We start from the raw sequence: 27,074 nt of genomic DNA, 5'->3' as shown, positions 1-27,074 counted from the left end.
TCGTTTGTATTTATTTAATCTATGTATGTCCGTGTCATAATACATCATGTTTTATGTAATTCCATTTAATGCTTATTTACTTATTGTTTTTTGTATTTGTAAAACGGTTTATACTATGTGTATTGAAAAAGGTATGTAAAAAATGAACCAAAGAACGAAACATTCATTTTTCCATTCAGTCAATCTACTGTACACTGTGACCACATAATGAAACCATGCCATCTCAAGCTCTGTGGAGACAGACAATGCCAGTGATACTCACAGTATTAGCCTGGTTGTTGAATGTGTGAGAGGATTTCACAGCAGTTTCCAAGGGTGGCCGGGAGATGAACTCATTGCTAGCATTGATATAATTTTCTGGGGAACCTATAAGTGTTGGAACAATACTGTCAGCATGGACATGAGTTAAATGCTGTGCAAGTATCAACATAATTGGCAAGGCATGGGCATGGTTAATTAATTAACCGGTTAACCAAAATGGACACTTAACAGAAATGGCCAACTGTTGCCCCGAATTTAAAAACTATATTTGAATTCAAAACAATGATGTATTTCACCCAAGTCTGACCATGATGTCATATCCCCTGGTTTGTTTTGTGGACACACAGGTAGCCCAGCCAAGCTTTGCCGGCTGTGGGTTGGTGATGAGATTTTTGCCAAGAAAAAGCGTAGAAAAGCATTTGAATCCAAAACAATGACTTATTTCACCCAGGTCTGATTTCTAATATGTCAACAGAGTTAGGATTCAGTACTAGACCATGGGGCACATTACCACCAGACTATACCCACTGTCCCAGCAGGTTGAGTCACTCGGCAGTACCAGCTTGTTTGAAAGAAACTGCAGCTGGCACGATTAATACTTAATGTGTGTCAGCAAACACTGAGCAAAATCGATATTATGCAGGAAGCCAATGAATGTATTTGGCTACATGACATTTTGTCATGCAGCTCCTGACTCCTTCCTCCCTTGGCTAAAAATAAAGCAATTTCCTTTATTCATCCAGGAGGAAAAAATACCCATTGAGGGTGATATCTCAGTCACGACCCTTTGGGGTGCCTGGCCGATTTGCATGGATGGGGGACGCCCTGCTGAACAAAACAGCTCAAGCTAGGTTTTGAAACAGCTGGTAGCTGTTGAGCAGTTCAGACCAGCTCCCAGTTCAACATGGTTTAGCTTGTTGTCCAGTTCTGACCAGCTCTCAGCTTGACATGGTTTGACCAGCTCAAGCTAGCCTATGAGCTATGTTTTGAAACAGATAAGCTACCAGCACTAGCTGGTTAACAAGCTCATACCCAGCTAGACCAGTTTCATGACCAGCTTGGCCATGCTCGTTGACAAGCTCATACTCAGCTAGAACAGCTTATGACCAGCTTGGCCATGCTGGTTGACCAGCTCATACCCAGCTAGACCAGTTATCTTATTGGGGGGGGTTCGGGCACTCACCGTTCTGTCCGTTTCGCCGGATGTCGAGCACCAGGCTTCCCTGCTGTAGGGCAGAGTCCAGGCCGGCCTTCCACTGCTCACAGCTCATCTCTGACGCCCTTCGGCTGTCTACCGCTACAATCTCATCACCTACCTGCAGCTGGCAAAGCTCGGCTGAGCTACCTGCGTGCCCACAAAACAAACCAGGCCATATCACATTGCAGACCTGGGTCAAATACGAAATTGTTTTGGATTCAAATAACTTTTACCAAGGTTGTCTGCTGTATTGGGACCTATGAAATACTCTTATGAAGTGCAAACCCTGCCATCTGGTCCTCTTGGTTGGCACACTTGCACCAGGCAAGATCGATCAAAGCGCAGTATTTGACCCAGTAATTATGTAATTACGTAATTTGACCCCAATACATCATTACGTATTTGATCCATAGCCTGATTACAGTGTTTTTTCTTGCCATTTAGGGGACTGATGAATAATCAGTCTCTTTCTACAGAAGTTAAATTACATGCTGCATGCATAGTGTATATACTGTACCTGCAGATGCAGTGGGCAAATGTTTGTTTTCCCATTAAAAACATTTGAATTTCATATTTGGCCATACACTGTATGAGGGTACATTTATATGCATTCATATTGTGTTTTCTCATTAAATGGGTCATGAACTCAAGGTTTTTTATAGAGATAAAAATTAAGATCCCTGATTAGCAAGAAAGCTGATTAGCTTTTTTTGTTGTTGATAATAACTCAATTGCTAAAGATAACACTCAACAAAATAATTACATTCTTTAAATTAATTAGCCAGCTGAATGCATATATGCAATTTATGCCTTGTTACTATTTTCATTATCACCAGAAAACAACTCACACAAGGGATATTTATGGCAAAAGTTTTCACAAAATTCAGTCTCTGTAACATTGCCACTAAAGATGTCTTCCATCCATATCGTTCTTCCTTTTACACCTCTTTCATGTTACTTCTCCTGCATGGTATTTGTAAAACACCATCACAGCTCCTATTGTAAGAGCACTACATTACACTAATGTATATGAAATTACTGTGAAGACCACTAGCCAATTCCCCTGCTCAACACAGCACGGGGAGTAGCAAGCACATCAGATATGACCTAGAAAAGGATCTGGCCTAGTTAGAGCACTGGCGCGTGCTGTGAAATCGCCCCCAGTTAGCAAAGGAAAGAACGGCGATGTTCGGCTAATAGCGTCTAGCGGTTACAGCCACTTAATTCTACTGCAGTATCTGCTTAAGTGAAGATGAAAAGCAAGGAGTGGTAAAATGAGAGGCCTCCAACTCGTAATGACATGTCGGTCCCATATTGGAGCTAGGCTGGTTGGAGGCCGGGGCAAGCTCAGGGGGGTTTTAGCTTATCAACTTCCAGCAGGGTAAAAGAACATTTCTATCCCTGCGGTAATTAATCATTCATGGCCTCTCGCCAGGCTGCACACCTGATGCCTGCCGCTTGCTGGGGGCGAAGGTCTGTCCTCGCTCTACGGATTCTTCATTCAGAACTCCGAATAATTACGCCGTCTTGTCAATAATTCTCATTGATTATCAAGAAAGGGTAACAGGGCAGGGGGTTGAAGCGAAAAGTATGGCGAACAGTGTTTGATCACATTTTAATGCTGTTTTAATATTTCAACTATTCCATTCCAAATGTTCTGGAAACTATAAATCTTTGTCGGTTCGACGTCACCTGTCTCATTTTGACATTTCCTTAGAAGTAAGCAGCCTTTTATTCTGATTTTATTCTAAAAAAGAATATCTGGCAAATAAATGAGCTGAAAACCATTTACTTTCTCCAACGTATTTAAAACAATTCCAGGCTTTGCTGAATGAAATAAAGAGCGTTACCTTGCTGAATGGATTTGATAAAAATCCCAGTTGCGTGCCAGCTGGTCTGGAAGCCAAAGTCCTGGCTGCTGCTTGTCCTCTGGTTGAGCCTGATTTGAATGTCCTCGTAACGAGCCTGAAAAAAAACCCCCAGAAGGTGACACCTAAGGATACAGTGTCACCATTTCCTGTGGGAACCTGACGCCGCCATCATTCCAACAGACCATGCTAGAGTGCTCAGGAAAAACAACTCCCTACAATACTCTCAGCATTAACATTACTGACAAATTACACATGTGAATGCTACTACGCAAATGCTCAACCCAAAATGGCAGCCATGTTCTGGAGAGGGTTGCAACTGTCTGCAAACCTAAGACCTCTAGAGGACTAGAGGTTAATGCACCTTCCATGTTACATTATATTAAAGTATACTGAAGAGCTGGGAAAAGTTAAAGGCAATAATTCTGTCACGTACTGTACTAATGTGAATCGTTATCAACTAAATTATAACAATTATGCAATGATAACTTTCGGCTCCAAACGAGGGTCGAGGTGAAACACTTGGTGACATCTTTTGAGGATTTTATTAGGACAAATCTCACTCTTATTCCATGCCATTGTCAGCTGAATCCAGTGGTAAGATGGTCCCCTGTGCACCTGTCCCCATTGCTTTAATTGTATCTTTCTTCTTCAGCAATTTGTTAATTAAAAATGGTTCAGCTTCTTTTCACATCCAAATTTAGTTTCCTACATATTTATTTGTGGATATAAATTGTTTCCTTGTTCTCTGTTATCTGTTGATTTTGTACACATTTCTAATCTAATAGCTGGCTAAGTTAGTGGTCACACTGCCGGTCTAGCTAACTATATAGGCTAGTGAATAGCTGGTCGACCTGCTAAAAGTGAAAAACCCTCTGTGGTCCGAAGCTTCGCTAACAATGTCCACGCGATCAGATTAACTTTCCTTTCTATTTGAATGATTAACTTCGCAAGATTTTATCGTAGATACACAACATAAATATTGACGGGAACCGTAGAATCGAAACCAGCTTGACCAAGCTGGTATTTTCAGCAGGGTAGGATTGAGAGCAATACTGCAGGCAGCTGTAAATTCCTCCAGGCACACACCTGTGGAGCACTGGCAGATGAGGCTGTGGATGGCAGTTTGGAATGAGAGCTGGTCTGGGGTGCAGCAAATGGTGGACTGGGAAAAGAGGCGGATCCGGGCCCTTCCTCCTTGTCTTCACTGCTTCTCAGTATGGACCCCAGCTGGGATCGGGCCTCCTCCTCTGGGGTTATGAATGGACCCTGGTGGTCCCTCCGACCATTGAAGCGTCTGTACGAATCGTCCATCTGCAGAAAACAAAAGACCAATGCTGATCACATTGCATCTCTGCAATAAAAGATGTGAGTTCACAAGGCACAGGGGGAGAAACCTCCTATGAATTCTGCCCCTTCCATCTACATGAGTAACGCAGTGTTATTTCAATGCAGAACCGATCAGGTGATCACAATGCTTGCGGAAATAGCTATATCATTACTTCCCTAGAGAGATGCTAAAAAACTCTCCTGTAACAGTAGCATAGAGAACATACACATAACAATATACAACATATTTCTTTGGTGTATATGAAACAAAAGCAAGTTGCAGTTTTGCCAAGTGGATGGTACTGCAGGTAGAATGTAGAGTCAATTCATTTCATTATACATGACTGCTGTAAACGGATCAGGCAGAAGCAGGTAACCTGAAGCTGACACACTGAACATGGCACACAAGTTATATTTCAGTCCAGGACTGTTGTTTGTTTTGGAAAAACAGCTCGTGAACATGTTCTGATGAGAAGCGGGAGACCCGAAAACTCACAGAGCGAATCGCAGGGTACTCACGGTGAAAGCTCGGGAAACCGGGGAGATCCTGGTGGACTGGGTCCCGAAAGGCCTGGGGGAGACCACGGAGGCGAGACGCGAGCTATCCGATCTCCGGTTGCTCCTGGGGAGAGAGGCGGAAACCTGAGCAGCTGTGGGTTTTGTATCCATTGAATGGAGACTCTGTAGAGGGCCGGGGCTCTTTTCTCCCGCCGGCCTGCCAATGGGGCGCCCCGGATCGGGGGCTTTGTAAGCCGAGCCGCTGCCACCGCTTTCCCTAGCCGTGCTGGTGCCTCTCGGGTCAGCTGGAAGGCTGCCGGGCAGGTCGGGGAGAGAGGCTCTGCTTCGACCCCTGAGCGTGGTGCTGGTAACGTTAGTGCTGGCGAAGGTCGAGCCAGTTCGGCTGGTGAGTTGGTTGCTGGTTCGGTCCGCGCCGGTCAGGACGTCGGGAGCGGTGCCGGTCCGGTCTTGTAGAGTGGTTGCGGTTCGGTCGGTGCGAGCGATGCCGGACCTGCTGTTGTCGCTGGTGCTGAGGGAGGCCTCCTGGCTGGCTCTTGCCAGGGTGGAGTAAGTTTTTGCTGGAGGGGTGACCGCTCTCTCCGCAGGTGCACGGGGGCCGTCCGAGGAGTAGCTACGGGGAGGCAGGGATATGGAACGAGGCTGGAACTTGGAGGCGACAACCTGGGGTGTGTGGGAGGAGGCGGCCCTTTGGCTAGCTGGAGTGGCTGCTTCCCTGTTGGTGAAACAGAGAAGACCAGGGAAGAGACTACGACCCACTATTAGATTACACCTTTACAGCAGACTCTGTGGGACTCACAGTGGAATTACTAACACACAGAGGTACTTTCTCACTTTCTCTGTGTTACTAGTCATTTAAACACGCGCACGCACACACACATTCACGCAAGCACCCACAGATGCAAACACACTCTCTCAGCAACAAGAGGAGGCACACCTTTGCTCTCTCACATTCTCCAGTCACCATCACCAGTCATCCTGGCTCATTACAAAACATTTTAAAATAAATGAATCGGCCAAATTGACATTGAAACACAGTTCAAGAACACGGTGGCAGAGCACCGGCCGAGGCTCGAAAGCCACGGAGAGCCGAGGGCGAATGAAGTGACTCCAGGTGCGGCGTACGGGTGTGCCCTTACCTTTCTCCTTCCTGCATCTCTGAGGGGGTGTAGGGTTTTCTGGCGCTGCCCCCGCCGGTTAGTTCTGCGTGCTCGTGCTCTCTCTCCCTCACCATGTTAGAGTGGACACTCCGCCGATGGTTCTTCCACCTGGCCAGGTCCTGAGGGCGAATGGGAAGAGAGATGACTCTCCATGCCCAGAGCCCCGCCAGATCTTCCCCGCAACTGAGAAGAGGGGAGTCGGCACGACACGATGGAAGAGAGGCGAGGACTGCGTCTGTAGATGCCCCACTTCTACCCGCCCAACTCCTCCCCTGTTCTTGTCTCCGGGGAGTTTGGGGGCCTGAAAGTGACCTAAATGTTCTGTGAAGATGAAGCCCCTGTCTGCTGCACAGCCCAGCCGCACCGCCGCAGAAAGATTCAAAGTTAATAGTTTGACTTGGTAGTGTAATGATCACATATGATGGTTTATGTACTTTTGGCTACAAGTGTGTGGCCCCATTCTGGCACAAAATGGCTGCTGTTTATTGTTAAGATGGGCGCTACACACTCGTCATGGCTGAGGTGAGTTAATCATTTATAAACTAGCATGTTATTGCTAACTTATAAATGATATGCAGTCATAAGAACATTCATAGAACTGCTGCTGCTGCTACTACTCTAAATAATAATAATAATAATAATAATAATAATAATAATAATAATAACAATAATAATAACCACAAGCGGTAATTAACACTGTCCAAGCAACATGTGGCTGGCATGAACTGTTAAGCTGTAAGGATTCTTTCCCAAAAATGTTACATGATATTCCCAAGCTTAGGGGTCAACATACAGACAATGCATCCATTCATGATGAAAAGCCATTGCAAAGCCAGTGACATGCACAGTGAAAGCTGATTGGCTGATGCAAGCCAGATAGTTTTTCAGTTATGACTTCATCATTGTACATCCTGATAGCAAGACATAGCATGCAAAATTTCAATTTGATTGGTAAAGGAATGGAAGAGTAAGAGGCATTTTTTTATATTCTTCTTACAGCTCCATCTATTGGTACACAACTACACAAAAATTGGCATGTCACCCCAGCTGCAACTATTGCACATGTACACCAAGTTACATAATGAGACACAGTGTAAGGTTACAGCTGTTTCAGTAAAAATGGCCACACCCACAACAATTCATGGACAACATGGTTTGCTGCATCAAAAAAAAGTCTAATTTGTCAAAATTGTTGATGATTGGATCAATTTTGTAGAAGAAGAAGCAAAACCCAAAACATTTATTAAAAATGCCAGAGAATCTAAATGGTTGCCGACATGCAGTTATGCAGTTGTTCTGAAGGAGTAGGATCTACTGATGTATAGGTTATATAATTTTCCATTGACCATAGCCAAAGATGCACTCTTGGAAAACTCTTTGAAAGATTGGTGAGGATCAGACATATGTTTCATGAGTTACAGATGTTTTAGAAAAAATGGCCACGCCCACAAAAATTCATTGACATACCATATGGACAAATGGTTTGCAACAACAAAAAAAGTGATAGAGTATTCTGGGGGCAACCCCAATAAAAGTTATGTCAAATTTGGTAAAGATTAGATGACATTTTGTTTTTTTTACTATTTTTCTGTATACAACCTCTCCAAATATCTCTCTTGGGAGAGGACTTTGTGCAGACCTTACTTACATCCGTCCACTGCTCTTCAATCTCCTTTGCCTGGTCATGGATCTTCTGCAGCTCCACACAGATTGGGATGGAGCTGGTCGACTTGCTCCTGGTAGATTATAATGATAGTGTACAGGTGTTAGGCCAGGGATTCCCAGGCCTCTGTGTGTGTTGGTAGTCTTCTTAACCATGACTGCAAACCCCAATTTTATTGGACATAAGACAGAAGCTTTCATTGTAAATATGTTGGCACTTTTACAAACACCAAGCCATTCATGGAAAGAGGAAGCACATCTCAAATATTGTGAAATATGTTTTCAGGAAATTTATGAAAGAACACATTTTAAGGAATCATGTTTGAGATGAGGGGATCCATTAAGGTAAAAAGCCACTAAGTGTGGCTGTATCAGGGTTAGAAACAAGCGTGTGTGGACAAAACTATCATCTTCTCAACCAGTTTGTTCAGCAAGATGGAGACATCTACTGTTCAAAAGCTGCTTGACAGCATGGGAAACTAATAAAAAACCAGACCAATAAACTGGCTTGATTTGCCTAGTGGATTGAATAAACATTTTCCATCGGTACATCAATTATCCCATCAGTTAAGATAACTTCAAGTAAAAAAAGCTTATTGTCAGTACCTCATCTGCAAAGTGATGTGAAAATGGAGAGTATAGCTGTCACACTTTTTATTAAAAGCTGCATGCCCCCTTTCAAGTCTGTGAGAACTCGACACATCTTCTCTCCATTTCAGAGGAGCGGAACAAACAGTATGCACAAACACTGAATACAATAACTATGTAGATGGCATAACCACCTCTGCTATTGCACTAATGAAAGTGTGGTTTAGAAAAATCTTTTTTCATGCCAATACAGTCATCCCACAAGCATACAAGGGGAAAACACAGAGGTGCCAACATTTTTTACAGTTATAAAATCTTTCACATCCATTTTCTGAAATTAAAAATGTCAGCTTACCTCTGTTTGTTGGCCATCACCACTGATCGACACCCTCCCAAACCTCAATCCAGCACCAAAAACGGTTCCACTGTGACTTGGCCTCAGTTCTAACATGACATTCTTTCTTGGCTTACTTCAACAGCAACATGAGTAATTTCATGTATAACAAAGTACTTCTGCATTCTGTCCACTTGCTAGCTAACCAAAGTTTTGTTTTGCTATTAAAACAATAATACTTCACCCTCCCACCCCCCTTGCTTTTGGTCTGAATCCCCGCAGAAGAATCCAGGCCAGTGTATGCGTCAGTGTTCAGTAGCGAACCAGCGAGCGGGGGAACACAATGGGACAGGCAGTGAGGCGCGACCATGGGGGGCAGAGGGGCAAATGCAAACGGCGAACATTCCTGTGCCAAAAAATAAACTCACCCGGTCACTACTAGGGCACTTTCCGGGTGGTCTAGAGAACCCAAAGCAGAACTGGTCAGGATGGCTTTAGGCATGTCACTTGGCAAGTCACCCTTAGAGCATCTATTAGGTTGAGAGAATCTATTAACCATATTAACAAGTTTGCTCAATGAATGTATGGTATAAATTATGCCACACTTTGCATAACATTTTCTAATGTTTGTTTATTTGCACTGTATTTACATGGGTAGGTATCGGCCTTGTACATACACATTGTATATGTGTATATTAGGAATATTTTTACTTTATTACACCTACTTATTCATGCGATTATCTACTCAGCAGTGCTATGCATACAATCATGTAGATATTGGTCAGGAGCTTCAGTTAATGTTCACATCGACCATCAGAATGGGGAAAATGTGACTTAAATGACTTTGTCCTTGGAATGATTGTTGATGGCAGACAGGGTGGTTTGAGCATCTTAGAAACTGCTGATCTCCTGGAATTTTCACGCACACTAGTCTCTAGCAAAGAATGATGCAACAAAAAAAAACCTCAGTGAGCAGCAGTTCTGCAGACAGAAACACCTTGTTAATGAGAGACATCAGAGGAGAATGGCCAGACTGGTCAAAGCTGACAGGAAGGTGACAATAACGCAAATAACCACACATTACAACAGTGGTATGCAGAAGAGCATCTCTGAACAAACAACACATCATAACTCTAAGTGGATAGGCTACAGCAGTCTAAAAAATAAGTCTAATAAATACCAAATAAAGTGCTCACTGAGTGTACATATAAAGCTATAAAAAGTGGATTTTGATGTGGCTGTTTAATTAAGTTGAATGCAACTTAATTGTGCATAGACATTACTTATGCCATGATAACCACTGTAGTTAAAGCGGAAATATACTGGAATTTGAAGCATTTACTGTCAAATGTGACCAAAAATAGCCAGTCAGTTTTGGACTGGCAGCCATCATGTATGTATATAATTTTGATTGATCATGATGAGTCAGGATGTTTTTTTTTATGTCTCTAGAGCCATTCGCTTTTGGACTTTGATGCTGCTTACAGTTGTAAGAGTGCAAAAGCTATTTATGTGTTTCCTTACGACATTCATTTTACAAACTCTATACACATAGTACTTTGGCTCTAAAATGCATACTTCGACCAAAATGTATTCTTTTTTTTACTTGAATGAGTATGGAACACAAATTAAATGCTCCAAGGTGATATGAAAAGCTATACAACACAAAATTATGCGTGTGGGCCTTTAAGACATCAGGAACAATCACTTTCCTTTGCTTGGATTTGCTCATGTTACTCTTCCATAGTCTGCTTAAGGCCACCTAAATAAAAAAATACATTTAAATCCTGTCTGGTCCAGCATTGTGTGCCATGATTAATTGCTATGAGCTCATTACTATTACTATGAGCATGTTAGTGTTGAGTATCACTCCAATGGCTGAAAAGATGCCCGTACTATTGGGTACATTTCATTTTAATTAATACAATTAAAATGAAGTTTGCCATAAATAACTTTCCAAAGGCCTTTTAAATAATTGTATTGTTTCCTTTTGAATCTTATTCATTTATTTATTTTGCTTAGTACTACTTATTCTCCTTTCAAATTATTGTTGTATTTATGTGTATATTTGGTACACTTGGAAAAGAGGGGACCTGCTCTTAGTTTAAATAAAGGGAAAAAAAATCCACAACCCTTACAAAAAATGTGCATGTCCAAATGTGAACGCCCAACATGTGAACTATATAAATAATCCCACTTATAAGACTGGGAAAGTGTAACCCATGATATTTAGAGTCACATGTTTTGTTTTTACATATGAAATTTGTTGTTCAGTGGCATGGATGGTGCAGTGGGTAGCACTGCCGCCTCACAGCAAGGAGGTCCTGGGTTCGAATCCCGGTCGGCCGGGGCCTCTCTGTGTGTTCTCCCCGTGTTTGTGTGGGTTTCCTCCAGCTACTCTGGTTTCCTCCCACAGTCCAAAGACATGCAGGTTAGGCTGATACCGTGGGTATGTGTCTGTGCCCTGCAATGGACTGGCGACCTGTCCAGGGTGTTCCTGCCTTTCGCCCAATGTATGCTGGGATAGGCTCCAGCCCCCCTGCGACCCTGTTCAGGATAAGCGGGTTAAGATAACGGATGGATGGAATTTGTTGTTCACATTTGAAAAAACGAAGTGATTAGTATTCACGTGAACACAAATTTGTGAAGGAAATAACCCAAATAATATATTTCCTCCAGACAAGGTAGGTTAAAGTATGTTTACTCACAAAAAAAAAAAACACTGGCACATTCTGCTAAAATGTATTTATTTTATTCAGTCAGACCGAATACAACTCCGAATACCTTCACAGATAAAACTGAAAAACAATGCAGCATATAGAAAATAATACCCAGGCACAAATCTTCCCTCGCCACTTTGTTCATTGCATTCCTGCATTCCTACGTCTGTGTGAACTCCCCACTGCTTGCGGAGGAGTGATAATCAAACCGTCAAACTCGAATGTAGGTGTTAGCCTCCAAGCCAATATCCCAAAATGCATTCATCACCATTACTCTCACCAACAAAACTTTCAAGTTACCTCTTGTTTATTCAGTACAAGGCCATTTCTTATGTGCACCACAGGCAAAATGTATCCCTAACTTTCAATTCAAGCAAGAAAACAAAACAAACAAATAAACATAAATTAATATATGCATATATACATAATATAAAATTATCATATTAATTGCCTTATACAGTACACAATATGTCCAGGTGATTTATGTCTCTGCTTGTCCGGGTTGGACATCATCACAGTACTGTTGAAGCAACAGGCCCATCAGAGCAATGTCTTTTTGACCAGAAAGGAATATTCTGGAACAGCTGTCACAGATGTGGCAGAACCTGGGTCCTGAAAAGGGGGCCTCCTTACACTGCAGGTGAGGTACACCACCTGGTCACAACCTCACAGGTGTGATGTAAGCCCCAAAGTTCTGTAAGAAGGCTGTGAAATAGTGTGTGGGTGTGTGTGAGCAAGAGGATGGAAAAAAAGACAGAAGAGCAGAGAGATTTGCAAGACAGTAAATGCAAGATAAATAATACCAGTTCCGCAACAGAGCCCGCAGCTGAGATTTTCACTTTCATACAAGATGATGCCACCTCAATACTCTAGGATTACCATGTACCATTAAAATTAATTTAGAATTCAACTTTAATGTTTATTAGATGTTATACTGTATTACCTATCAAACCCATTAGTAAATATTTGGAAATGTATTGTTTTTGGTATGTGATTGTTTTGCTCTAACTGAATACACAAAGGACATTTCTTTAAAGAGAAATTATCCCTTTATGACAAAGCTGTGTATCAATTATGATGGTAAGGAACCAGATCAGGATATTTTAATCATAAACAGAATAGAAAACAAATAATGGAGAATTTTAGTAAAATTCCATTAATAATTATAAGGCCACATTAGTAGTCAAGATTGGTTGTGTGAATATTCTTTGGGGTTTCTTCTGTCAATCACACGTCAGAATCAACCAAACAGCTGTGAGGAAGAAGGGGTGGGCGGAGCCTCCAAGTGCTTTTAGGTAATTAGGTGGCATGTCAGATTAAGGATGAGCAGGTGAAGGCTTTCGAATCCAGGGACTGACGTCGGAGTCAGAGTCATCTGACGATGAACCGGATCTCTTCCTGTGTCAGCCAACCGGAGAATTATGGGAGTAAAATGAAAGATAGAGAGTGAGATTTCAGACAGACAAATAGAACACAATACCCAAGTAAGTTCCACATTGCAAAAAATATTGAGAAAGGAAATAAATGCTCATAGCATGAGAAGCCAACAAAATTGCATGCTGTATTCACAGAAATAGCAAGATGAAATAAAGCCCCACAAATCACAACCAAGACACAGCAGTAAAAGACATCCATTTACTCAGTTGTAGGCTACTGAGATTTTTTAGCTGTTGATTTAAGCAACATCCATCCATCCATCCATCCATTATCTGAACCCGCTTATCCTGATTAGGGTCGCAGGGGGCTGGAGCCTATCCCAGCATACATTGGGCGAAAGGCAGGAATACACCCTGGACAGGTCGCCAGTCTATCGCAGGGCACACACACCATTCACTCACACACTCATACCTACGGGCAATTTAGACTCTCCAATCAGCCTAACGTGCATGTCTTTGGACTGTGGGAGGAAACCGGAGTACCCGGAGGAAACCCACGCAGACACGGGGAGAACATGCAAACTCCGCACAGAGAGGCCCCGGCCGACGGGGATTCGAACCCAGGACCTCCTTGCTGTGAGGCGGCAGTGCTACCCACTGCACCATCCGTGCCGCCTGATTTAAGCAACAGCAAATTCATTTTATCTCATTCACAATTTGTCATTACAACTTATTATCCATATTGTTGTTATACTGTACTTTTTTTCGGTAATATTTAGTTTTTCATATAATAGTTTGTGTTTTTAGTTTATCCAACTTTGTTTTACTTTGAGCAACCATGCTAATAAGAATATGTGAATTTGATGTAACTTTGATGGTAACTTTGCGCTACGCTAACAAACCTGAGCCCTTGCATCTTCTTGTACCACGGGCGACGCTGGGACCCCAGCTTGATCTTCCGAACATGAGCATCCTCCTCCGGCGTCCAGTACTTGGGCAGGAACTGGTCATAGGACACGCTTTTTGAGGGCTGGAGGCTGAGGCCCACCCGGCGGGTATAGAGGTCATCCTGAACGGGGTCAGCATACCCCACCTCCCCTTCACCCTCCTCATCCTCCGAATCCTCATACAGCTCCTCTCTCAGTGGGAGATCTTCCAGGGATGGCCTCGGCCTGCCACGTGTGGGTGACGGAGAGGAGCTACTGTAGGACACAGCCAAGTACAGTCCGGATCAATCACACAAACAAGCATATACATTTTATTTTGCTTTTTTTTTTTAGTTCTTGGCTGTGCTCCTGTTTAATGAGAGACGTCAGGAGGAGAACCCTCAAATCTGAATAACTACAGGTCTATTTCTACGGTTACAGTTCTGGCTAAATCTTTAGAGACGCCGGTGTGAGATGAGCTCAAGGAATTTTTAAGCAACAACAATAATTTAGTGGAGCACAAATCTGCTTTTACAAAACAGCATACCAGCACTACTGCAACAATGAAGTGGTTAATGATGTTAGCAATGCTTTGGATAAGAAGCAACACTGCATCTCCCTTTTTATTTACCTGTCGAAGACATTTTACACACTTGATCATGACATCATGTACAAAGGTGATGCCAGTATAGGTTTCAGAAACTACCTGTCAGATAGAAAACAGCACCTCCAGTATAATGGAAAGACATTTAGTGTTGCTAAATTGCAAATGGCAGTTTTCATTTTTATGCAGATGACAGTCATTTACTCTTGCTAAAACAGTAAAAAAAAAAAAAAAAAAAAAAGGCTTTTGAAGACTGCTTTAATGCCATAGAGGCTCAGCTGCATCAGCTGAAGCTTATTTTAAATGTTGACAATACCAAGTTGATGCACTTTGCTACGTCAAATAAAGAGCCACAGACATTACCATGTATACAGAATATACCGTACAGAACAAACCAGCTGAAAGAGTGAGAACTTGCAACACAATTAATTCTGTGGAGCTTACTCCATTTTATTTGCACAGAGAGAATACTAGCAACATCAGTTGTCCCTGCCGACTGTTAACAGTATAGGCATTTCTCCAATTTCTCCTGCTCCAAATTCGCAGTATTCCCTTATCTCCCATTGTACAGCTCCCAATTAATTTCCATTCAATGTTGGGGCCTCAGCAAAATTCTTAAATCACACACTATGGAGGATAATAGATTGATAAAGGAGAGTAATGGTCTGTGTTTATTTAATATAACTGACATTTTCATTATTTTTTTGGATTATAAAAAAAAGTAGATCGGGAAAAAATAAATCTACTGTAAGTGTTGTATTCTTGCGTAGAATAAAATATTCACATGGGCACTGTGCATGAAAATGATCAAACTATGGCTTGCTGTATTTCACAGTAGTTAATCTGAAAATAGTTATTCTATGTATAGCTAACTTAAACCTGAAAAATGAATGGAAGTTAATTGGGAGCTGGAAAAAATGCAGCTCCCTATTCACTCCAAAATGTTAATGGTGATGCCACAGTACTATTCACTCCATGCAAATATAATGGGTTAGCTCCTGTTGTTTTTCTCTTGATGTGAGATAGAGGCTACCTTGTGTGTACTGCTAATTTCTACAGTGCCTAATCTTTCTCTGTTTCTTTTGTGCTGGGACTCCTGCTCACCCCTTGAGCTCATCTTCCACTCTAACCGGGTCCCCAGCTCTGAGGTCCTGGACCACTGCTGTCCTGTTTCTCCTGATTTATTCGCCGAAACATCCTGGACCTACTATTGCATCCCACCTCCCCCTCTGAACTGCATGTTTGACATTCCTCTATGCGGACACTCTAACTCAACCTTTAGGCCCACAGAGGATTGGCATCCCCCTATGGCCGGGCTCTTCTCAAGATTGAATGTACATTGAAATCGAATTACATAGAATTTATGGTTATTTATTTATTATTTATACCATGTTTTCTTTCCATTCTTCTTTTAACATTGTATTCATTTCATAAATGTATCGATGTAATATTTTTAGTTGTGTCTATTGTATGTGTTTTTCACTGCTGTAAAGCACTTTGTGCTGAATGCTCGAAAAGTGCAATACAAATAAAGTTATTATTATTATTATTATTATTATTATTATTATTATTATTATTATAGATTGCATTGGCTGGACACCATGTGTACCATGGGATACTGAGGTTTGCTACAAAACACAAATACCAATCTCCATCGCTGTCCTGTAAAGGAGAGTGGGCAGGCCCTCCTCCTTGGCTATATGTAGGCTGAGTCACTGGTATATTTATTTCCTGCTTAAATAAAGGTTAAATGAAAAAAAATCATTTCTTCGTGGAAATGTATTGGAGAGGATAGCCTGTAGTGACAAAACTATTTTTCTTGATAAATGTTCTTTCAAACAGTTCCTAGTATTATGTAAGATCTGTCCATATTAAGTTTTTCTATGAAGCAGCATTCATGCATAATAAGATGGAAGAATCTAAATATGACTAACTTGTTCTTGTTCTATTTTATTCAGCAGTACAACACAACTCATTGTCACTTCTTTTGGCAGAGACCGAGGAGCTTCTCAGTTCTGATGATACTGACACTGGGACCATATCGGCCCAGTTACAGTGGACTCCAGAATTATTGATAAATATGCACAAACAATGCTGTAAACAAAAAAATAATACAGTTATTGACATAAGTTTTATTTTCCAACATGTGTAAAGCAGTGTGCGTCATTAATGAGTAAATTAAATTAAATCAAGAATTTCCACAAAAAACTGGTTCCACAATTATTGGCACCCCGAGTGTAATACTTTTAATACTTGACAAAGATGACAGCCATGAGTCTTTTCCTATAATTTGTGATACTGTAAGTTTAGAGAACACATTTGGAGGGATTTTTGGACCATTCCTCCAACTTTTCAGAATCATTGATATTCTTGGTATACCTCCCTCTTCAGTTCAGACCATAGGATTTTCTTGGGATTTAGGTTTTGGACACTGAGATGGCCATTGGAGAACATGGTTGTTGTTTTACTTAACCATTTTTGTTTGGATTTTAATGTATGCTTGGAGTCCATTGTCCTGCTGGACAATCTACCAAGTCTCATCTTCTAAGCAGAGGCAGCCAGATTTTCATCCAGGATTTAATGGTACTTTGTTGAATTCATTGTGCAATTGATCTTAAACCTTGTACCCTTGAAACACTGGCAGCAAAACATCTCAAAAACATCAATGACCCACCACCATATTTGACAGTAGGTAGGTATGCATTCCATTTAGCGACCAAACATGTTGATGTGGTGAATGGCCAAACTATTCAATTTTGGTCTCATCTGACCAAAGCGCTCTCTTTAATATAAATAATAATTATAAATAATTAGGTTATAATAAGCAAATACTTTTTTAGACTTCTACTGCTGTAGCCTATCCACTTAGAGTTATGATGTGGAGTGTGTTCAGAGGTCCTCTTCTGCATACCACTGTTGTAATGAGTGGTCATTTTCTGAGTGGTCACCTTCCTGTCAGCTTTGAGCAGTCTGGCCATCGTCCTCTGAGGTCTCTCATTAACAAGGCATTTCTGTCTGCAGAACTGCTGCTCACTGGATTTTTTTGTTTTTTGTTTTGCCCCATTCTTTGCAAACTCTAGAGACTAGTGTGTGTGAAAATCCCAGGGGATTAACAGTTTCTGAGATACTCAAACCAACAATCATTCCACGATCAAAGTCACTTAGATCACATTTTTTCCTGATTCTGATGATTGATGTGAACATTAACCGAAGCTTCTAACCTGTATCTACATGATTGTGTGCATTGCACTGCTGCCACACAATTGGCTGATTAGATAATCGCATGAATAAGTAGGTGTAATAAAGTAAAAATGTTCCTAATAAAGTGCTCGGTGAGGTTAGATCATTATCTATGTTGTTTTTTTATATGCTGCCTTTTTTCTCCATTGTTATTATGGGTGGCAATAGTTCTGGAGCCAATTGTATGTGGATGGCAATGCCAGTACATACTCTGTCTCTTTACAGTAGGAGTTATGTAGTGATAATACCATACAATACCTGGGGGTAAAACCCAAACAAATCCTTAAAAACATTGTCATCTTAGACTACTCAGGGCTTTACACATATTATCTTTCTCTCCTCTCTTTCTATCTGTCTGTCCTTCTACCTGCCTGTCTCTCGTTCTCTCTCTCATGCACACAAACACACACACACACACACACCTGAAAAACACTGCAAGACGGCCCAATCTTCACAGAGCCTGTGGAGGAGGGTTGGGGGACACACAGGGTTAGTAGGACATAGAACAATGCCACTGCAACATCCTCTGACTAAACAAGCGAGAAGTGAGAGATCTGAAAAATGAAAATCAATTTCATTGCCAGGTCCTGGAAAGCTACAGTGTCTGCTGGTTATTGCTATTTCAATACTAAAATATTAGATATTTAATTGAGATACATGGAGTCATCAATTGGCGAGACTCCATGCATCTCATCTATGGTATCTTAAAGGTACAACAGGTAATAAGATTTTTGTGTTAAAACATTGTTACAAGACCATTGTAAATCCCTTCCTATTACTGAAAGAGGCTCACTGACATGGTGACTCAACCTCTGCCTGTGTTTATAGTCCTTAAATTCTGATTTCTAAATATACAGTGGATGGACCAACACTCTGTACCAAAACATTGTATAGCTGTACAATAATTCAAGCTCATTAGCTGACAATTTGTTCTAATTGCCACAGCCAATGGAGTGGGGGGTGGGTTTCAACATCAGTGCGTTCACAGAGAAGGGGGAGGGATAAACAGTGTTGTGGTTTGAGGGTGTGTGTTGCTGCAATTCCTCTCTTCACCATTGGAAGTCCAAAGTTACCTATTGTACCTTTAATTCCCAAGGAATAAATTATATAGTTGCTTATTGAAAGGAAACCACAGAGACCTGCAGGTACTGTAACCCTCCAGAACCAGAATTTGAGGTCCTTGCTGTTGGAATAGTTGCAGGAGTTAGGCCTGAAGCCAACTGGCTGAGCTCCATCTGCTAGGTTAAAGCGAACACAAGCAAATGCTCCTCTTGCAGGCGTCTGACCTGAGGTAGGCCAGGTTTTGTAGCGCGGTGGCCTGACAGGAGGCTGCCTGTTGCCGGGGCAAGGTGCCCATGGGGCTTCTGGGAATGGCGTAGTTGGCAGGGGTCGCGGGGGAGGGGCTTCGGAACCTGCGGCTGGCCAGGTCGTCCAGCACCACGTCTGGTTCCGGCCGGTCCACATCCGAGTCACTCTGGCTCTCGTACTCATGCATCCAGGGGCTGAACCCACCCCAGTGAACGGGGTCAGTGGTGGCCAAGCCTCCACTGGGGCCCAGCAAACAGTATATTTCATAACAGGAATTTGGCAGACGCTCTTATCCAGAGCAACATACAACATAGTGCATAGCCATAACCAGGGACAAGACCCTAGAGGGAAGTACAGTTCCTAAGTGCTAGGAATGACCACAGATAAGAATTGGACCTTGTAGATTAATCTGATGAGACAAACAAAAGTTATTATAGTAAGAAAGAAAAGTAAAAAAAAATAAGGTAGCAAGCCATTACCAGCTACAACAGTGCCACAGAAAACCAATAAACATCAGGGTTGAGGTGGCTTGACTTCCAGCACCTCCAAACAGTATTGCAGAAAAAGATATATTATTTTGCTATAGAGCACAATTATTAATGTCTGGCACCAACTCATCGTAGCTTTTTGGGTATACAGAGCTAAGGATCAATATGTCAACTTATGAGGATGTGCTGTCCATTTAGCATACTCTCCGTTTAAGCAGTTCAGCAACTGTTTATCAGATATTTTACTCAACTAACAGGAAGCACTGGTCATTCCTGCTACTACAACAGAATGCACTTCCCTATAAGGTCCAAAACAGCAGTTTTAGGGTCTGAGTAAAAGACAATAAGCGGAGGAAAGGCTACCTCAAGGATAATGAAATGATGTTCCAATAACATAAAATTATTTAAATAATAATAATAATAATAATAAATTGTCAGCTGGTCCACTGCTTTTACCTGCTTGCCATGTCCTCTTGTATGATGCAGCTGCCCCTGTTGCGGCCTGTACGTTGTTTACGTGTGTACTCTGGGCTGTAGTCGGTTGGTTTGTCCATTCTGCGGTGGTCCTGGTTCAATTGCGGAGTGACTCTGGGCTCTACTGCCAGTAGGGGTGGTAATGGAGCAGGTGCTCTGCTTCAGCCAATTCACTGTTGCTGCCACAGCCTGAGGGACAGTATATTTTGTATTATTTAATATGATTGCTTTGTACTTTCTCTTCCTCAATTGCTTGTGCCTGATACGCATTTTGTTTGTGGTTTTTCGCCATCTTGGGAGCAGATCCTAACTCCATTGTTAAATTGCTAACGTTAACTGTAGGATATTATAATCGGTAGTATTTTGTCCTGATACATACTGTTTACAATTACTTAGTACCATTTCGTAAGAGTTAAGTAACATGACAGGAACATTAGTTACATATGCAGATGATACAAAACCGGGAGGTTTAAATCTACTAAAGTAATCCAGTAAGATATAGACAGAATCCAGAGGTTACTAAATGTAAAGTTCTACATGTGGAAAATAAAAACATAATGCAGAACTACTTTATGGGCGGTACAAAATTGGAATGTGTTCTATTTGAAAAAGACTTGGGAGTAATAGTTTATCAAAGCCTTTCAGGTTCTAGTCACTGAGCTGTAGCAGTAAATAAGGCCAACAGAATGCTGGGATATAGCCAGTATAAATCCAAGGAAGTTAATCGTCTACAATACATCTTATAATACAATACAATACCTTTTTCAGATCACACTTAGAGTATTGTGCGCAGTTCTGGGGACCATAATACAAGAAAGATATAGAGGCTATGGAAAAGGTTCAAACAAGGGCAACCAAATTGGTTCCTGGTATGAAAGATAAAAGTTATGAGAAAAGACCTAAGATGCTTAATCTCTTCAGTCTTAGTAAAAGGAAACATAGAGTTGACGTGACTGTGAAGTGAATTACAGGAGATTCTTCAGGTTGAGTTCTGTTAGCAGAAGCTTAAATGGAAGTTAGAAAAAGATCAATTCTGCACAGATATTGGGAAGAATTCCACTGTGTAGAATAGCTTGCCAGGTCATGTAATAGAAACTCTGGGGGTTTTCGAGACCAGGCTTGCTACGGTGCTATCTTGTTTTTTACGTAAACTAAGCATTCGGCAAGCACTATTGGGCTGAATGGCCTGTTATGTTACAGTATGTTATGTCATGTTATGTTTATAGGGGGAAGATCCACAGACAGCCTCCACAGACAACTGTCCAAATGCAGGCCTCCTCACTGGCAGACCTCTGAGGAATGCTCAGGAATCTCACACCATGTGTGCAGAAACAAACCAGGGCATTTACATCATTACAGATCCATTTTCTCCTGTATGAAATGAACTGTGGATTGAGCTATATTCAATTACTGAAAGCTTATTCTAATTTGAAATCCCAACTGTTGTTTTTATCAGTGAAGTAAAAGTAAAGTAAACAACCACCAGAGGGCACTACAAATGCACTGCTAAAACTACTAATAAATGCTATTCCATATTAAAGAATAGACGGAAGTTGTTATTATTGAATGTGATTTGACCAATAAATACAACTACATTATTATTATCATAATTATACTACTATTATGACTACTACTACTACTACTACTACTAGTAATGATAATAATAATATAACTAAATGTAAAGTTATACATTATTATATTATTATTATTGATAAGACTACTATGACTACTACTACTAAAGATAATAATAATAATAATAATAATAATAATAATAATAATAATAATAATAATAATAATAATAATAATAATAATAATGGTAGTAATCTTTATTGGCCAAATCTCTTTTTTTACCATATAGACAGAAAAAAAAAACTGAAGTGTGTTAGTATAATCTGGTGAGTGTGGGGGTAACCCTCAGTGAGATAAACAAAAAAACAAAAAGATTCCCTATCAGCAGACACCCCTACCGTTGCTGTTCCCTTTAGTCTGCAGAAATCCTTTCAGGTTTCTGGAATCCCTCAGGTCCAGGTTTTCCAGAGAATCCACTCTCCTGTGCCCAGACTGCAGGAAGAAGATCTCCTTTATCTGTGCTCCCTCACTGAAACTGCTGGCCCTGCTCTCTGGCTGGGGAGAGCCTGCTGGCGCCTGGAGAATGGGACGAAGTCAGCATCAGCCACCGTGTTCCACACATAAAGGAACCTGACACCCCTGTGCTGAGCTATCTGCGGTCCATAACAGCTCAGTGTGACTGCCGTTTAACACTCGAGGTGGTCATTTCAGTAATAACAAAGCCCGATCATTTCAACAGCTGTGAGCTTAGCTTAACTGCATACAGACTTTTCTTTCTTTTTCAGTATGAATCATAATTTCAGCAAAGCAAAAATCGAAGCCAGACGACGCTCAGATGTTCACACGTCTATTTGCAAGTTTATGATCGGACTGTTCATGAACAGTGTTCATCTCAAGATAAGTACTGTAAAGGTTATGCAACTGATGGACTCATATTGGGCACAGGCATGCGATTGATTAATAACAACAACTACACAATGTTGCTGTGAACATGTCTGCAGCTTTTGAATTTAAATTCTACAGAAACTGTGGGTTTCTTTCAGTGAATAGTGGTACTATAATCTTCAGGAGTATGCCCATCTTGAAAAGGGTCTTTATGCCCAGCAAGTAAATGGTAATTAGGGCCAGAAAAGAATAACTGCAGAATAGAAATGTTTTTCCCCAGCAAGGTGAAAATATGCTCTTGGTTTTGTGAGCCTAAAAAAAATAAATAAATAAAAAATAATCAACCTTCAGCAACAAGTCAGTGTAAAACCATCAAAAGCATTCCATGATCAGGATTTTTATAAGAATGGAAGTGCAATGCATGCATAATAATAATAATAATAATAATAATAATAATAATAATAATAGTAATAATATGAAGAAGAAGAAGAAGAAGAAGAAGAAGAAGATTATTATCCTGAAATCTGGTCTTAATCTCAAGAGAACCATTTATATTGTACTATGCTGAAACCTACACTTCAAGGAGCATCCAATAAAAATAACATAATATTTAAACAAATATTTTCACTACAATGTTTTCGCCATTTAAGGGAGGTGTATTATGTCAAACAATGAGGATATACACTCAGTGAGCACTTTATTAGGTTTTTATTACACTTATATTTTAGACTTATTGGCCTTCTGCTGCTGTAGCATATCCACTTAGAGCTTCAGAGGTGTTCAGAGAAGCTGTTCTGTATACCACTGTTGTAATGTACTGTTATTTGTGTTAGTCAGCTTCAACCAGTCTGGTCCTTCTCCTCTGACCTCCTCCTCTGTCATTAACAACGCGTTGTTGCTGCTCAGTGGATGTTTTTTTTGTTTTCACATGGGGAACAGGATTCCATCGACCAGATAGTTTTTTCCCCTTTTCAAATACTGTACGAGGACCTATCCTCTTTGCTACAGCCATTACACAATGGAATTTTAAGCGCTCTGAAGACCAGTTGGGATGCATCTGTCTGTTTTTCGAAAGGATGGACACTACGGAAATAATTTACGCACAATGCCACTTCTATCTAGCCGGCTGACTCTAGAAACTCTGAGACAGGGGGGTACCAAAGCGGCAGTGGTGTCTTTCAGTTCAGCAGTCGCACAGAGAGGCTTTTGTTTCCTGTTCTTGTCCAGAATGCTCTGCCCCTGACAATGCACAGTGTGCTGACCAGGTAGGCTATTGACTGGCACCAGAGTTTGCTGCAACTCAGTAAGTTCTGGTGGCAAGCAGAAAACCTGGCTCTGTGTGTTTCTGTGAGACTCAACTGTTGACAGTAAAGTATTCGAAACTGAAGCTAGTGAGTGTATTCAGTAACGGACCTGATATCTAAAGTGGGATATATCTCTTATTACGGTTTACATATGCTTAACAAAATGACAGAGCTATTTTCTTCAGTCTTTGGTGTCTTTAGAAAGCATTTTTAGACTTGGTGCAGAACCAAGGAGCCAAGCAGGTTATTACACACACACACACATACACACACACACACACACACACACACACACACAGATTCACCTTCTACTCACATCTGCCTTCTGATCTCTTCATGCCTCAAAGGAAGCAGTGGTGTGTATGTTTGTTTGTGTGTGCGTGCGCTTGCTTATTTGCTTGTAAGTTTGTGGTTAACGAATCACAGCCTGGGAAAAGCACAATAAACGAATAGCAGGGACGCCCAGATCCATGCTCTGTGGTTTCAAAGCTGAAAGTGCTAGAAAGGGACAGCGCGGTCACTACTGACTACTAGGCTCCTCCCCTTAGCACAAAAGGTCAAAAGGTTGTGCTTTCAGGACCACAATACTACACATACATCACAGTGCTGCTCTGTGCCCTTTTACATTCAGTATCGACAAGTCCCCTGACTGTAGCCACAGATTATAGACTAACCAGATACTCAGCTCCTGCATTCCTTAATTCCCTGTACTTACCAACTACCTCAATCTGTGTCTTCCCACAAGTGTCTTTAAAACCTCAATTTCATAAACTTGCTTTTTATTCAGTGGTTACTTTTTTTTGTCTGTGCTTTCCTCAACTTTTACTAGGAAAGTTTTGCTAAGAAAGTCTTTAGTATGTTTTCTCTCTGTCCTTTATTTCCTTTATGATGGGCATTGTCTTATTTCCTTTATGAGGGGCATTGTCTTCTTTGTAATTTTTTGTCATGTTTGTATTTCTTATTCGTCTTTTGTCCAGCTTGTATTTCTTTTCTTTTGTCTTTCTACTGTATACAAAGTGATGTTTCCGCAACACAGAAACGATGACCAAATTAACATTAGTGTACTTTGTGATGTACTGTATTAGTAAAATACAGAGATGTATTTTGTCCAAATGGGAATTCACACTGTGAAGACTGTTATCAGCATGTGACATGACACAATAATATAAAAACAGGCATCGCATACTCAATCGAGCACTCACTGGGGTCCATGTTTTACTCTCTGTGGTCCATGTTTCAAGTTCATGCAGTGCTTCAGTAAACTAAAACTTAAATATCAGCCTCTGTCTGCCTCGACTGATCCCTGAATTACGAACAGGAACAGGAGTTTCTGGTGTTATATGACAGCACGGAAGAACATTGGTTGCCATGGAACATTGATTGCTACGCCAATTCATAATATCATCAGATTGGAATGTTTCAGATTTAATGGCAGGGAGCGAGAATGCTCAATGTTAAAGGAATACACCAACATTTCGGGAAATATGCCTTATTTTTTCCCCCGACTTAGCCAATATGTTCGATTTGATTTTCATTTTTGTGCATTCACGTTAGCATAACATGTTAGCTTAGCATAACTTGAAGCCTATAGGAGTCAGTAGCCTACTTCCTTCAAAGTGAAGAAATACACCTTACAGCAACTCTGAGGCTGTCTTATTTACACAAGGTATCATGTGTATTTTAAATTCACGTGCAGGGAAAAAACTGTAAAAAACGAGGGACATTGTTTTCAGAGAAGTCAGTTGGAACTATAACCACTGAACACGCATGTGTCCTCTTCCATCTTCCGTTGGTTGAGCGTATTCCTTTAAGAACTTGGCCATGAGCATCTGTCAGCTCTATAGGATTTGTGCTGTAGCCTCAAGTGTACTGGAAAGCCAGTCTAAGGTTTGTCCAAGGTGAAATTGCAAAACCACATTGGTGCATAAAATCTGTATAAGGTGCATTAGTTTGACATGGGATGTTCTATACTGGTCTATGCAAAACAAGTTGCAGAGAACATTCTCTTTAAAATAAACTATGTCCAGACATAGACATGATCCTGAAACCTTTGAGTTTTACTTCAAAGAGAAGTACCAAAGTTTTACAGCAGTTGGCTACCAATCACAACCCTTACTGGTTATGCCCAATGCAAAATCAAGCTACAGGGGATGGGCCAAATAACACAAACACCAGAAAAGGACATATTTAGTTGAATACCAGTCAGTATGTATCACATTTAAAAGAGATATGCCAGTCTTTACTTTCATATGTGAGTTTACAAAGCAACAAAGTTTCAAAGAGTCTAAATTGGGTATGTGTCGAAAATCATAATAACATTATGCCAAAACAAACATGAATAAACTGCATCAGCAAAGAGGAACAGTGGTCAAAAGCTGAAACAGGTACAGACGGACAACTGGATAGTTGCTAAACACCCAAAACTACCACCCTAAAAATAAAAATAGGGATAAATCAATTCTGTTAGCAAGTCTCAAACAAACTGTATAATGTAAGCTTCCTAAATGCTGGTATTCATGGTTGGAAACCTCTTGCATTTCAGGAATATGCACAAAGACACACGACTTGGTCCAAGGGCCAGATTATTTACTCCTCAGCTATGACAACATGATCTAGTGAGTTGTGTTTTACCCTTTTCCCTCCATCTGGAATGCTTTAGGTTTGCAGAATGCTAGAAGATGCCTCCAAACTAAAATGTCTGTTGCCAACGGCTGGTGGTGTCCAAACATGGTGATGGATCTGAATTTCAACATTCCATGCAGCACTGCAGCTGTTCTGAAGCTGTTGTGAAGGTTGGCCCTACTCCTTAGTTACTTAATATTCATATACGTATTGTTTTGCAATTACATTATATTGTACAACTCCTCTATAGTGCAATACAATAGTACATTGAGGGACGACATGGCTCAGGCAGTAAGAGCAGTCAGAGGGTTGCCGGTTCGATCCCCCGCCCGTGCTGTGTCGAAGTGCCCTTGAGCAAGACACCTAACCCCTAAATGCTCCTGACGAGCTGGTCAGTGCCTTGCATGGCAGCCAATCGCCGTTGGTGTGTGAGTGTGTGTATGAATGGGTGAATGAGAAGCATCAATTGTACAGTACTTTGGATAAAGGCGATATATAAATGCCAACCATTTACCATTTACCATTTACACATTCAACAGAAAAAAAGACTGCTTTTTCAAGTGGTCACTGTTTCAAGCTGCATATGAAACATGTCTGCTTTTTTTCATCCCATGTGTACATGAAAGCTAATTGGAGAGGACC

At 41.1% G+C, this 27,074-nt stretch overlaps 1 protein-coding gene across 1 annotated transcript in view; it reads right to left on the bottom strand.

The window, feature by feature from the left end:
• LOC133123487 (LIM domain only protein 7-like) overlaps positions 1–27,074 on the bottom strand; it is a 53,987-nt gene that overhangs the window by 25,077 nt on the left and 1,836 nt on the right. Inside the window, exons 2-13 of the mRNA XM_061233956.1 lie at positions 22,020–22,197; positions 20,035–20,241; positions 19,069–19,329; positions 13,915–14,214; positions 12,975–13,034; positions 7,981–8,068; positions 6,312–6,451; positions 5,176–5,887; positions 4,417–4,641; positions 3,310–3,424; positions 1,445–1,606; positions 263–366 (exon numbers count right to left, since the gene is read on the bottom strand). Of these exons, the coding sequence (XP_061089940.1) occupies positions 263–366; positions 1,445–1,606; positions 3,310–3,424; positions 4,417–4,641; positions 5,176–5,887; positions 6,312–6,451; positions 7,981–8,068; positions 12,975–13,034; positions 13,915–14,214; positions 19,069–19,329; positions 20,035–20,132 (2,265 nt within the window). The 5' untranslated portion in view covers positions 20,133–20,241; positions 22,020–22,197. The remainder of the gene's footprint in view (positions 1–262; positions 367–1,444; positions 1,607–3,309; positions 3,425–4,416; positions 4,642–5,175; positions 5,888–6,311; positions 6,452–7,980; positions 8,069–12,974; positions 13,035–13,914; positions 14,215–19,068; positions 19,330–20,034; positions 20,242–22,019; positions 22,198–27,074) is intronic.

Source organism: Conger conger, chromosome 3 (assembly GCF_963514075.1).
Source record: "Conger conger chromosome 3, fConCon1.1, whole genome shotgun sequence".
Lineage (NCBI taxonomy): Eukaryota > Metazoa > Chordata > Actinopteri > Anguilliformes > Congridae > Conger > Conger conger.
Note: the sequence above shows the minus strand (reverse complement) of the source record. Positions and strands in the feature narration are given on the sequence as shown.